This window comes from Rhinatrema bivittatum, chromosome 6, assembly GCF_901001135.1.
Source record: "Rhinatrema bivittatum chromosome 6, aRhiBiv1.1, whole genome shotgun sequence".
Classification (NCBI taxonomy): domain Eukaryota; kingdom Metazoa; phylum Chordata; class Amphibia; order Gymnophiona; family Rhinatrematidae; genus Rhinatrema; species Rhinatrema bivittatum.
The window spans coordinates 1,047,788-1,061,636 of NC_042620.1; the positions used below are offsets into that span (position 1 = coordinate 1,047,788).

General features: G+C 43.3%; 1 protein-coding gene across 1 annotated transcript in view; it reads right to left on the bottom strand.

Moving 5' to 3' along the window:
- LOC115093339 (unconventional myosin-X-like) overlaps window positions 1–13,849 on the bottom strand; it is a 556,890-nt gene that overhangs the window by 399,837 nt on the left and 143,204 nt on the right. The window contains exons 17-19 of the mRNA XM_029604967.1: window positions 10,065–10,173; window positions 7,327–7,407; window positions 529–653 (exon numbers count right to left, since the gene is read on the bottom strand). Of these exons, the coding sequence (XP_029460827.1) occupies window positions 529–653; window positions 7,327–7,407; window positions 10,065–10,173 (315 nt within the window). The remainder of the gene's footprint in view (window positions 1–528; window positions 654–7,326; window positions 7,408–10,064; window positions 10,174–13,849) is intronic.

Consider the following 13,849-nt stretch of genomic DNA (forward strand, 5'->3'; position numbering starts at 1 on the left):
GAACGCCTCCTCTGAATGCAGCTATAGCACGCGTGTTCTGATCTCTCCCCCTCCTCACGGAGATCGCCTCCTCTGAATGCAGCTATAGCACGCGTGTTCTGATCCCTCCCCCTCCCCACGGGGAACGCCTCCTCTGAATGCAGCTATAGCACGCGTGTTCTGATCTCTCCCCCTCCTCACGGAGATCGCCTCCTCTGAATGCAGCTATAGCACGCGTGTTCTGATCTCTCCCCCTCCCCACGGGGAACGCCTCCTCTGAATGCAGCTATAGCACGCGTGTTCTGATCTCTCCCCACGGGGATCGCCTCCTCTGACTGCAGCTATAGCACGCGTGTTCTGATCTCTCCCCCTCCTCACGTCTTCTAATCACCCAGTCCTGTTCTTAGAGTCATGCAAAAGATGCTGCATCTTAATATTTATTCCAGGATGCACATCAGCCCTCATTTGTTCCCAGTCTCTCGATTCTCACAGGGCTTTCAGCTGCCAACGAAGGCCCCAGTCTGCAGCTCTCTGTGCACTGCCTCTTACCTGCTGTAAAAGTCCTGGAATAGTCTCCGTACTGGGAAGCCTGCTCTCCGAATCTTCACTGTTTCCAATATCCCAGAGTACCGGAGCTGATTTACAACTATTTCTGGGTTAAAGGTGTCAGGCGCCTACAGGATAAGAGATGAAACACAGGTGGTATCTGGGTAAGAAGAGAGGAAGAAAAGACACGCCATGCTGAGGAAGACAACGGGGCATTGATGTCAGCAGTGGTCAGTCCAGCTCACCTGCAAGGGCCAAGCAGGGCAACAACACGGAGCTGGGCATATGGTTAGACACACATTAACTGAGAAGGGCGAGCATGGATTTACAAAAGGAAAGTCATGCTTTAGAAATCTATTAGAGTTTTTGAAGCGTGGCAGAGAGCCGATTGATATCATCTGTCTGGATTTTCAGTACATAAGAACATGCCATACTAGGTCAGACCAAGGGTCCATCAAGCCCAGCATCCTGTTTCCAACAGTGGACAATCCAGGACATAAGAACCTGGCAAGTACCCAAACACTAAGTCTATTCCATGTTACGGTTCCATATTAGTTTGCAAACAAAAATTAAATTATTTATTTGCTTATTGGTTTCATTCGTTTTCCATTAAAACATATGGAAGAATGATTACAGTCTATAAAAGGCTCTCGAATGGTGAATTTTATATCAATAGTAATGAAAAGGGGACAGGGTCACATGGTACTTTACAAAATTGCAAAGTGGCTTAAAAAACCTGGCATAAAGTAGCCTAAGGCTCCGCAAAGGGGAACGAGGCTTACGGGACTGGCAGGAGGTCTCTAATGCAATGTGAGTGAGAGGAGGAAGAGCAGCTCAAGGTTCAGAAAGAGGACGCCAGCCCAGCTATGGAGTCATGAGCAGCTGATGGCATCACAAGAGACAAAGTGAGAGGAGGAAGAGCAGCTCAAGGTTCAGAAAGAGGACGCCAGCCCAGCTGTGGGGCCATGAGCAGCTGATGGCATCACAAGAGACAAAGTGAGAGGAGGAAGAGCAGCTCAAGGTTCAGAAAGAGGACGCCAGCCCAGCTATGGGGCCATGAGCAGCTGATGGCATCACAAGAGAAAGTGAGAGGAGGAAGAGCAGCTCAAGGTTCAGAAAGGACACGCCAGCCCAGCTGTGGGGCCATGAGCAGCTGATGGCATCACAAGAGACAAAGTGAGAGGAGGAAGAGCAGCTCAAGGTTCAGAAAGAGGACGCCAGCCCAGCTATGGGGTCATGAGCAGCTGATGGCATCACAAGAGGCAAAGTGGCACTAAAAGTGGCATCAGGACCCTAAGGCACCATGAAGGGGGAATGACTCAGAAAGAATCACAAGGGACAGATAAAGGGACCAAGAACCAGAAAGAGTGGTATCAAGATAAAGAATTCAAAAGCATGGGAGAGGAGCAAAGCAGCAGCCCAGACTGGCAAGACGTCCTCAGTGTAAGAGCTGGGGTGTGCCAGGAAGATGCAGGCAGAAATAAGTTACAAGTATAAATGTGTAAGATCTGAGCACAGCAGCAAGGCTGAGAGGCACAAGGATCTGAAGGTATAGGATGAGGGGCACAGCACTAAGGCAGAGTGGCCTGGGAGATGCCAGTCATTCTGCTGGAGCACGCAGACCACCACAGAGAAGGCAGATGACTTCCTGACTATCTATGGCTGCACTTGGATGATCCAGCAGTCCAGTAGGATATGTTTGTATCATGGAGTAAGCCATTAACCTCATAGCTAAGTAGCACAGTACAGAGGAACTGCTGGTGGTTCATGAACTCAGTCATGCTTGCCTTTGAGGTAGATGTTGGGGAAAAGGAGGAAGAGGAACCAGGGGAGTCATGCCTTGGAAGTTAAAACGTGTGACCTATCATTAAAATCATCCATTGTACCTGAAGACTGGAGGATAGCAAATGTAACCCCAATATTTAAAAAGGGCTCCAGGGGTGATCCGGGAAACTACAGACCGGTTAGCCTGACTTCAGTGCCAGGAAAAATAGTGGAAAGTGTTCTAAACATCAAAATCACAGAATATATAGAAAGACATGGTTTAATGGAACAAAGTCAGCATGGCTTTACCCAGGGCAAGTCTTGCCTCACAAATCTGCTTCACTTTTTTGAAGGAGTTAATAAACATGTGGATAAAGGTGAACTGGTAGATATAGTATACTTGGATTTTCAGAAGGCGTTTGACAAAGTTCCTCATGAGAGGCTTCTAGGAAAAGTAAAAAGTCATGGGATAGGTGGCGATGTCCTTTCGTGGATTGCAAACTGGCTAAAAGTCAGGAAACAGAGAGTAGGATTAAATGGGCAATTTTCTCAGTGGAAGGGAGTGGACAGTGGAGTGCCTCAGGGATCTGTATTGGGACCCTTACTGTTCAATATATTTATAAATGATCTGGAAAGAAATACGACGAGTGAGATAATCAAATTTGCAGATGACACAAAATTGTTCAGAGTAGTTCAATCACAAGCAGATTGTGATAAATTGCAGGAAGACCTTGTGAGACTGGAAAATTGGGCATCCAAATGGCAGATGAAATTTAATGTAGATAAGTGCAAGGTGATGCATATAGGGAAAAATAACCCATGCTATAATTACACGATGTTGGGTTCCATATTAGGTGCTACAACCCAAGAAAGAGATCTAGGTGTCATAGTGGATAACACATTGAAATCGTCGGTTCAGTGTGCTGCGGCAGTCAAAAAAGCAAACAGAATGTTGGGAATTATTAGAAAGGGAATGATGAATAAAACGGAAAATGTCATAATGCCTCTGTATCGCTCCATGGTGAGACCGCACCTTGAATACTGTGTACAATTCTGGTCGCCGCATCTCAAAAAAGATATAATTGCGATGGAGAAGGTACAGAGAAGGGCTACCAAAATGATAAGGGGAATGGAACAACTCCCCTATGAGGAAAGACTAAAGAGGTTAGGACTTTTCAGCTTGGAGAAGAGACGACTGAGGTGGGATATGATAGAGGTGTTTAAAATCATGAGAGGTCTAGAACGGGTAGATGTGAATCGGTTATTTACTCTTTCGGATAGTAGAAGGACTAGGGGACACTCCATGAAGTTAGCATGGGGCACATTTAAAACTAATCGGAGAAAGTTCTTTTTTACTCAACGCACAATTAAACTCTGGAATTTGTTGCCAGAGAATGTGGTTCGTGCAGTTAGTATAGCTGTGTTTAAAAAAAGGATTGGATAAGTTCTTGGAGGAAAAGTCCATTACCTGCTATTAAGTTCACTTAGAGAATAGCCACTGCCATTAGCAATGGTTACATGGAATAGACTTAGTTTTTGGGTACTTGCCAGGTTCTTATGGCCTGGATTGGCCACTGTTGGAAACAGGATGCTGGGCTTGATGGACCCTTGGTCTGACCCAGTATGGCATTTTCTTATGTTCTTATGTTTCTTATGGTCAATGCTAAGTTCTATTGAAGGCGCCATAAAAATTCTGTCGGCGGCAACCGTGAATATAAAAATTCAAGCGATTGAAAATAATAAATTGATATCTACTTGTAAAAATAAAATGGAAGAAGTGGATAAACGAATGACATTGAAAATATCTCACAATACTCCCTGAACAATATATCTTTCCAACTAATGTTGTTGCCTTACTTGAACTTTTTACCAACATCTAAATTTGTTGTGAGAATGGGTGGTGGTTTCATAGATTTTATAAGGCACTCTCCATGTTGCCTCCTTTAATTTAATCATTAACTACCCTCCAACCTCCATTTTTTATTCAAACAAATCTTTTAAAATTTTAAGTTTGCATCAACATTTGACCATTACTTATAAATTGTGACTTAATTTTCCTTTTTTTTTTAAATGTTTTCGTGTGTGCACACCTCTTAATTTTTATCACCGTCAGTGTAGCCTAAACAATTGCTTATGTTGTTATAGCTTTTAAATGTTTACTTAACTTTCGCTTTGAAAGTCCCCAATAATTACGAATGCTCTTCAGCACAATCCCCGATGTTAATGTTGCAATATTCCTGTTTTAGTTTTTAAATATTTACTTAACTTGCGCTTTGGAAATTCCCAATGGTTACAACGTTCTTCAACACTATCCCCGATGATGATGTTACAATGTTCCGACTTGTACAAATTTCGGTATGAAATGCCTTCCTCAGGAAATCTTTCTTCTTTTGTTTGAAACGTTGTCTTGCAACTGAAATTGCTGTACCTCCTTAGACGGTGCTCGCACAGTGCCTCCACCCGACGCTGACAGACTGTTATCTTCCATTAAACACTTCCTGTTTCCTTTAAAAGGGACCCATGGAATACCAGTGCTACCAATCAGAGGGCTCTATACTAAACACATCCAATCCAGTTGTTCATTAAGTCCAGAGGGCTGTTCCGTACGTAATTTAAAAATCCATGCTTTTTCCCGGCGATTTAGTAACGTTAAACTGACTCTCTTCTTCAAAGCTGTCAATCACTGTCCACCTTAGTTGATCGAATGTGTGGTTTTTTCCACACAATGTTGGACTATTGGTGCTGTTACTGTGAGTGTTCAGTCTTGATCGATGTTCCATGATACGGGCTTTTATAGCTCTGCTGGTCCGTCCCACATAGACCTTTAAACAGGGGCATACAATTGCATATATAACTGATGTGCCAGTGCAATCTGTATCATTATTCCTATGCACTGTATAGGCTGTTGTTGGATGGATCCATGTAGCGCCTTCAATGGTAGTACATTTCTTATGTTGTCCCTTACCATGCGTGTTGCGTACTTTCACTTGTGCATGCACTATTTGATCACGGATATTCCGTCCCCTCTTAGTAGTTATTAATGGTTCTTCTACCAAATATTCATGTAATGCTACAACATGCCAATGTCTCTTAATGGATTGCCTGATGGCTGAAGTGGATGTACTTTGTGGGAGGACACATGTAAGTCTATTTAATTCTCTATTTGGCTTATATTGCAATAGCGCTTCTCTGTCACTATACCTTGCCCTCTTATACGCCCAGGTTACTACTTTTCTTGAGTAACCTCTCTCAAGGAATCTTTGGGTGAGCAGATCAGCCTGTATTTTAAATTCTGCAAGGCTTGCACAAATTCGACGGATACGGAAAAACAGATACAGGAAGACCCTGCTTAAATCCTACTGGATGGTAACTCTCATATCGTAATAGATTGTTGCAGTCGGTAGATTTTCTATTGACCGTGGTATGTAGAGTATCTCCCGCAATGATCACAACCACATCCAAAAAAGCAATATGCTCCTTACGCTGATTATGTGTAAACTTCAAATTATGATCCAGTGAATTGATCCATTGCATGAATGCATTAAGTTGCTCTTCAGTACCCCTCCATACATTCGGCCCCTGTGACATAGTGAGGGCAAAGGCTATCGGCACCATTTTGAATACTGGCAGCCGACGGTCCGAGTGCAGGAGGTTGCTCCCGGACCCCCACTGGACTTTTAGCAAGTCTTGTGGGGGTCAGGAGGGTCCCCCAAGACTTGCCAAAAGTCCCTGGTGGTCCAGCGGGGGTCTGGGAGTAATCTCTTGCACTCGGGCCGTCGGCTGCCAATAATCAAAATGGCGCTGATAGCCTTTGCCCTTACTATGTCAGAGGGGCTACCGGTGCCATTGGTCAGCCCCTGTTACATGGTAGGAGGAGCAAAGGATAGCACCAGCCATCCATTGCTCCTACCACGTGGACGCAGAGGGTGGCAGCAGCAGTGGAGGAGAAATAAAAGGCCCCATGGACCCTGCCTGCCTGGATGCGTGCATGTATGTGTGTGTGTGTGAATGGGAGTCTGCCTGGGAGGGATGAATGTGCATGCATAAATAGGAGTCTGCCTGGGATTTGGGAGGATGTGAATGGGAGCCTGACTTCAGTGCCGGGAAAAATAGTGGAAACTATTCCAAAGATCAAAATCGTAGAGCATATAGAAAGACATGGTTTAATGGAATACAGTCAGCATGGATTTACCCAGGGGAAGTCTTGCCTAACAAATCTGCTTCATTTTTTTGAAGGGGTTAATAAACATGTGGATAAAGGTGAACCGGTAGATGTAGTGTATTTGGATTTTCAGAAGGTGTTCGACAAAGTCCCTCATGAGAGGCTTCTAGGAAAAGTAAAAAGTCATGGGATAGGAGGCGATGTCCTTTCGTGGATTACAAACTGGCTAAAAGACAGGAAACAGAGAGTAGCATTAAATGGTCAATTTTCTCAGTGGAAAAGGGTAAACAGTGGAGTGCCTCAGGGATCTGTACTTGGACCGGTGCTTTTCAATATATTTATAAATGATCTGGAAAGGAATACGACGAGTGAGGTTATCAAATTTGCAGATGATACAAAATTGTTCAGAGTAGTTAAATCACAAGCAGACTGTGATAAATTGCAGGAGGACCTTGCAAGACTGGAAGATTGGGCATCGAAATGGCAGATGAAATTTAATGTGGATAAGTGCAAGGTGATGCATATAGGGAAAAATAACCCATGCTATAATTACACAATGTTAGGTTCCATATTAGGAGCTACCACCCAGGAAAGAGATCTAGGTGTCATAGTGGATAATACTTTAAAATCATCGGCTCAGTGTGTTGCAGCAGTCAAAAAAGCAAATAGAATGTTAGGAATTATTAGGAAGGGAATGGTGAATAAAACGGAAAATGTCATAATGCCTCTATATCGCTCCATGGTGAGACAGGAACATGAAGGATCTGAGATATGATACAAAGCAAACTCCCCCCACCCAAATTAACACACACAGTAACAGGCCATGCTATATTCTGGCCAAAGTATTCATTATTATCTTATCAGGTAAGACGCACCTTATCCAGGTTTGGTTTGATGCAACGGATGAAAAATGGATTAGAGGTGCTGAGTTTAGTCATCAGAGAATGCAGAGAGTCCTGAAATCAAGAATGCAGAGTGAGAAAGCCCAAATTCATACATCAAAAGTAACAAGGAATAGCAGCAATAATAAGTAAAAAGAACAAAGTTATTATACACCCCTGTTATTTGTAAACCGGCATGATATGATTGTATCATGAATGCCGGTATAGAAAAGCCTTAAATAAATAAGTAAATAAATAACAATATTCCAACTCAAATCAGCAAAATATATATTTTTATCTATTGCAGTAACCACACATCCCCCCATATGGAAATTTATACATCCACCACACTGCAGTAACCACACATCCCCACATAGGGAAATGTATATATCCACCACACTGCAGTAATACACACATCCCCACATAGGGAAATGTATACATTTATTTAAGGTTTTTTTATACCGGCATTCAAGAACTCGTTCACATCATGTCGGTTTACAGAAAACAGGGGTGCGAAAAATACAACCAAAAACATAAATAAACGTGATGAAGAGATGCAGTTACAATTAACAAGGGCTAATGAACTGGGATTGTAAGAAATAAAGAGAGATAGAGGAGGTTAATTATATACAAGTGTACAATATAAATATGGAGTCCACTATATACAGCTTCTAAGCAGAGAGATTATTGATGGTGCGTGTTAGGTGGAGTTCGGGAAGGCTTGCCTGAAAAGCCATGTCTTGAGTCTTTTCCGAAAGGTTAGGAGGCAAGGTTCATTTCTGAGATCTGGAGGGATGGAGTTCCATAACGGTGGGCCTGCTGTGGAAAAGGCTCGGTCTCTCAAGGTGCTGTGATTAGTAGTTTTGGTGGGTGGAACAAGGAGGCATCCTCTGTAGGCTTCCCTGGTCGGTCTTGTGGATTTGTGTAAACGGGGAGGAATTTGTAGGTCGATTATGGTGTGTTGGTGAATGATTTTGTATATCAAGGTGATGGATTTGTAAATGACTCTGAAATGAATTGGTAACCAGTGGAGGTCTTGTAGGACTGGGGAGATGTGGTCTCTTTTCTTGGTGTTTGTTAGTAGTCGGGCTGCTGCGTTTTGAACCATTTGGAGCGGTTTTGTGTATGAGGCGGGGAGGCCAAGTAAAGTGGAGTTGCAGTAGTCCAATTTAGAGAAAATGAGGGCTTGGAGGATGGTTCTGAAGTCTTTGGCGTGGAAGAGTGGTCTTATCCTTTTTAAAACTTGCAGTTTATAGAAGCAGTCTTTGGTGGTTTTATTGATGTGGGCTTTGAAGTTCAGTTTATTGTCGATTAGCACACCTACATCCACCACACTGCAGTAATACACACATCCCCCTAAAGGGAAATGTATACATCCACCACACTACAGTAATACACACATCCCCCTATAGGGAAATGTATACATCCACCACACTGCAGTAATACACACATCCCCCATAGGGAAATGTATACATCCACCACACTGCAGTAATACACACATCCCCCTATAGGGAAATGTATACATCCACCACACTGCAGTAATACACACATCCCCCTATAGGGAAATGTATACATCCACCACACTGCAGTAGCACACTCATCCCCAATTTATATATCCACCACATTGCAGTAATACACACATTCCCCCTTGGAAAATGTATATATCCTCCACACTGCAATAACACCCACCCACCCCCATAGGGAAATTTATACATCCCACACTGCAATAATACACACACCCCCCCATAGGGAAGTTGATACATCCACCACACTGCAATAATACACACACACCCCCATAGGGAAGTTGATACATCCACCACATTGCAATAATACCCACACCCCCCTATAGGGAAATTTATACATCCATTACACTGCACTGACACACATATCCACCCTGTTGGAAAATGTATGTATCGACAACAGTTCAGTGAACACATAGTATAAGAAAAGCTATAGCTCTCCCAACATCACAGTACTGTACACTCACACTATGAAAATCTACACCTGTTATCCTGCAGTGTCACACATTCCTCCTCGTTAGGGATATTTATTTATTTAAAATCTTTTCTATGCCATCGTTAAGTTATTTAACATCACAATGGTTTACAAAAAGGCACATTAGTAACATTAAATATTTAAACTAGGTAAAATGTTATAGAAGTGCCAAAAAAGATCTGGTTACAAAGTGTATTCTAATATAAAATTATTTGATGAATTTCATTTGCCTTGTCCTTTGAATACATGTATGAATGTAAATTTACATGTAAGTCTCTCTTGCAATTCATATTGTTTATAAAGTTATCAGTGAGATTTGTATAAAAAATAACAAATAAGCACATAGTAAAACTAAGTGCTGATGTGAACACCATAGTGACACGCAGTCTCACCATAAAAAGATCCAACCTCCCATCACACTGCACCTATTCTTGTCTGGTGGTGGGGGGTGTGTGTGTGTGTGTGTGTGTATGTATCTGTGTGTGTATGTATGTGTATGTATGTGTATGTATCTGTGTGTGTATGTATGTGTATGTATGTGTATGTATGTGTATGTATGTGTATGTGTGTATGTGTGTATGTGTGTATGTGTGTATGTGTGTATGTGTGTATGTGTGTATGTGTGTATGTGTGTGTGTGTGTAATGAGTAATTGCTAGGGCACTAGTGCAAGGCATGCACTGATTGTGCAAGTCGCACACTCAGCTACTGCAATTCCATCCTCATCCAGTCCTTTACCCTGAACTGAGAGCTGACTGTAGGGTTGCGCCTCTGGGTCCCCATTTTCACAACTTCTTCACTGTTCCTACTGGAGACATTTTCAAAGAGGTCGTAGACAAAATCCAACCTGAAAATATAAGGAAACTGAATCAGACTGGAAGGAGTGACTCAAGCCTCTGGAAGCTCGCCACCTCTCCTGGGCTTCCCTCATTAACGTGCGCTCCATCACTTCCCTGTGACTGGCAGAGACCTAGCACAAGGATTATTTACACTCCCACAGAGATCCTGCCGTGCTGAAACCTGATCAGTAAGAAGCAGAGTCAGCAGAAGTGAGAGGGACTTCCTGCCATGAGCAACAGGAGTGCAAGAGGAGGCTGAGGGCCAGGGAGATGAGTTTCACACAGACTATACCAAGTTTAATTTAAAAAAGCCATGAATTCTTCAATAGTAACTTCAACTAATCACAGCCTAAGGCTGACTCTGAGAGACTTCCAATAGCAGGAAGGGCAGAGAGGCCTGGGTTCTAAGAGGCTTCATGAGGCAGGCTCAGGGGCTTATTATTATTCTCTGGGGTTACTTTATCCTGGGGCAATTTCCAGAGGAAGCGTCTGCCCATCCTTTCCCTTCGAGAAGTGAACGTTACCTGTGTAACCAGAAACACGATGACAGAAAAAGGAGCACATGACTAACTTTTCAATCCCTCCCGCTCCCTCGGAGATCCCTTCTGCTCAGCCCCAGTCTTCATCACGCTCACTGGGAGGCCGTTTCATGCATCCAGCACCCTCTCTGTAAATGTATATTTCCTACGATTACTCCTCAGTCTCCCCCCTTCAGCCTCATCCCATGACCCCTCATTCTACAGCCTCCTTTCCTGTGCATTGACAGCTTGCAGGTATTTGAATGTCTCTATCACATCTCCCCCCTCTCGTCGTTCCTCTAGGGTGTACATGTTTACATCTTTAAGTCTATCCTCGTATTCTTTAGATCAAAGACCACTAGCCATTTTAATAGCCACCTCTGGACTGCTTCCATTCTGTTTCTGAAGATGTGGAGGTCCATATTAAATTGTTATGCAACTCAGCTAGTTAGTCAGATAAACCTGTCCAGTTAACTTACCAGGATACCAGGCCACTGAATACACAGACAGGTCTATCCTGCTAACTTACCAGGATACCAGGCCACTGAATACACAGACAGGTCTATCCTGCTAACTTACCAGGATACCAGGCCACTGAATACACAGACAGGTCTATCCTGCTAACTTACCAGGATACCAGGCCACTGAATATACAGACAGGTCTATCCTGCTAACTTACCAGGATACCAGGCCACTGAATACACAGACAGGTCTATCCTGCTAACTTACCAGGATACCAGGCCACTGAATACACAGACAGGTCTATCCTGCTAACTTACCAGGATACCAGGCCACTGAATACACAGACAGGTCTATCCTGCTAACTTACCAGGATACCAGGCCACTGAATACACAGACAGGTCTATCCTGCTAACTTACCAGGATACCAGGCCACTGAATACACAGACAGGTCTATCCTGCTAACTTACCAGGATACCAGGCCACTGAATACACAGACAGGTCTATCCTGCTAACTTACCAGGATACCAGGCCACTGAATACACAGACAGGTCTATCCTGCTAACTTACCAGGATACCAGGCCACTGAGTACACAGACAGGTCTATCCTGCTAACTTACCAGGATACCAGGCCACTGAGTACACAGACAGGTCTATCCTGCTAACTTACCAGGATACCAGGCCACTGAATACACAGACAGGTCTATCCTGCTAACTTACCAGGATACCAGGCCACTGAATACAAAGACAGGTCTATCCTGCTAACTTACCAGGATACCAGGCCACTGAATACAAAGACAGGTCTATCCTGCTAACTTACCAGGATACCAGGCCACTGAATACAAAGACAGGTCTATCCTGCTAACTTACCAGGATACCAGGCCACTGAATACACAGACAGGTCTATCCTGCTAACTTACCAGGATACCATGCCACTGAATACACAGACAGGTCTATCCTGCTAACTTACCAGGATACCACGCCACTGAATACATAGACAGGTCTATCCTGCTAACTTACCAGGATACCACGCCACTGAATATACAGACAGGTCTATCCTGCTAACTTACCAGGATACCATGCCACTGAATACACAGACAGGTCTATCCTGCTAACTTACCAGGATACCATGCCACTGAATACATAGACAGGTCTATCCTGCTAACTTACCAGGATACCACGCCACTGAATATACAGACAGGTCTATCCTGCTAACTTACCAGGATACCATGCCACTGAATACACAGACAGGTCTATCCTGCTAACTTACCAGGATACCACGCCACTGAATATACCACACTATCTAAATGTTAGGCAGATAGGTCTATCCTGCTAACATTTGGAGTTAGCCGGACAAGTTAACTAGCTAACTCTGAGTATCGTAATTAGTTGGATAACTTATCCTCCCCATTATGCCCCAATCTGACCCAACCTTAGCTGGCTAACTACCTAAACAGGGGTCACTAATCTCAGGCAAATATTCAGTCATTGCCATTTAGCTGTATATGTCAAAACTGGCTAATTGAGGCTGAATATGCTCCTTACAGTCTTCAGAATTGTACACAGTATTTCTATAGAAGCAATATGAACTCCTTTTTTCTGCTGATCAGTCCTCTTTCCTTGTATCCATGCATCTTTCTGGCTTTCACCCTTGCCTTATTCACTTGTTCGGCCCAACTTGAGATCAGCAGATACAATTGCCCCCATATTCCACTCTTATTTCACGCCTCTACAATATACCACTCCCTTGGTTTTTTTGCTGCCAAAAAGCTTGGCTGCAACTTTTCCCATTCTATCTTAGCTGCCAGACTCTAGAATATTCCCCAAGCTTCACTAGATCCACTCTGATGTGTGGATTTGAAAATTGCCCTTTAAACATTTTCTCCCATTTTATGTCTGTGGGTAAAATGCCTCACACATTGACCCAGTGCCGTCTTACAATGAAACAAGAATTCAGATTGTTCAAGGCAGCAAAGATGTTTCTGTAATTGCAGAGAGGCAATGAATGGCAGTTCCCCGATAAGAACAAGTTAGCAAATATATCCCCTCTTTATATAAATCCCCTACAACAAATTTATCCCTTCCCCCTAAGCCTCCACAATTATATCCTATCTACCTTCCTTTAGTTGTTAATCTCAAAGTCTTTTACCTTCCGCATATTAAGACCATGTTTACCGTTCTTTTCTCATATATTATCAAATGTTAATCATACGTTATCTAAATGCATTCTAATGTTATACCAAGCGTTTCATGGAATGGTTGCGCCGTTTCTCCTGGCCTTCCGCTTGTTCCTTGTAAACCGGTACGATGTGTAAACGGTAATCGGTATATAAAAAATGTTAAATAAATAAAAAAATATAAGTCCCACATGTATGATTCTGTAGCTTTTAGTGAGGTTGTAGATGTCCCCTCATGCTAAGACCTCCTGGCCCTCAGAGAACGAGTCCAATGTCTGAAGGCCAGAATGGCAGAACTGGAGTAGCTGAGGCAGGCAGAGAGGTACAGTATAGAGAGACCTTCACGGGCATAGTACAGCTGTTCCAACTCGTCATAAGAACATGCCATACTGGGTCAGACCAAGGGTCCATCATGCCCAGCTTCCTGTTTCCAACTGCGGCCAAGTCACAAGTACCGGCAAGTACCCAGACAGTAAATGAATAGATCCCAAGCTATTAATCCTTATTGATTAATAGCAGTTTATGGACTT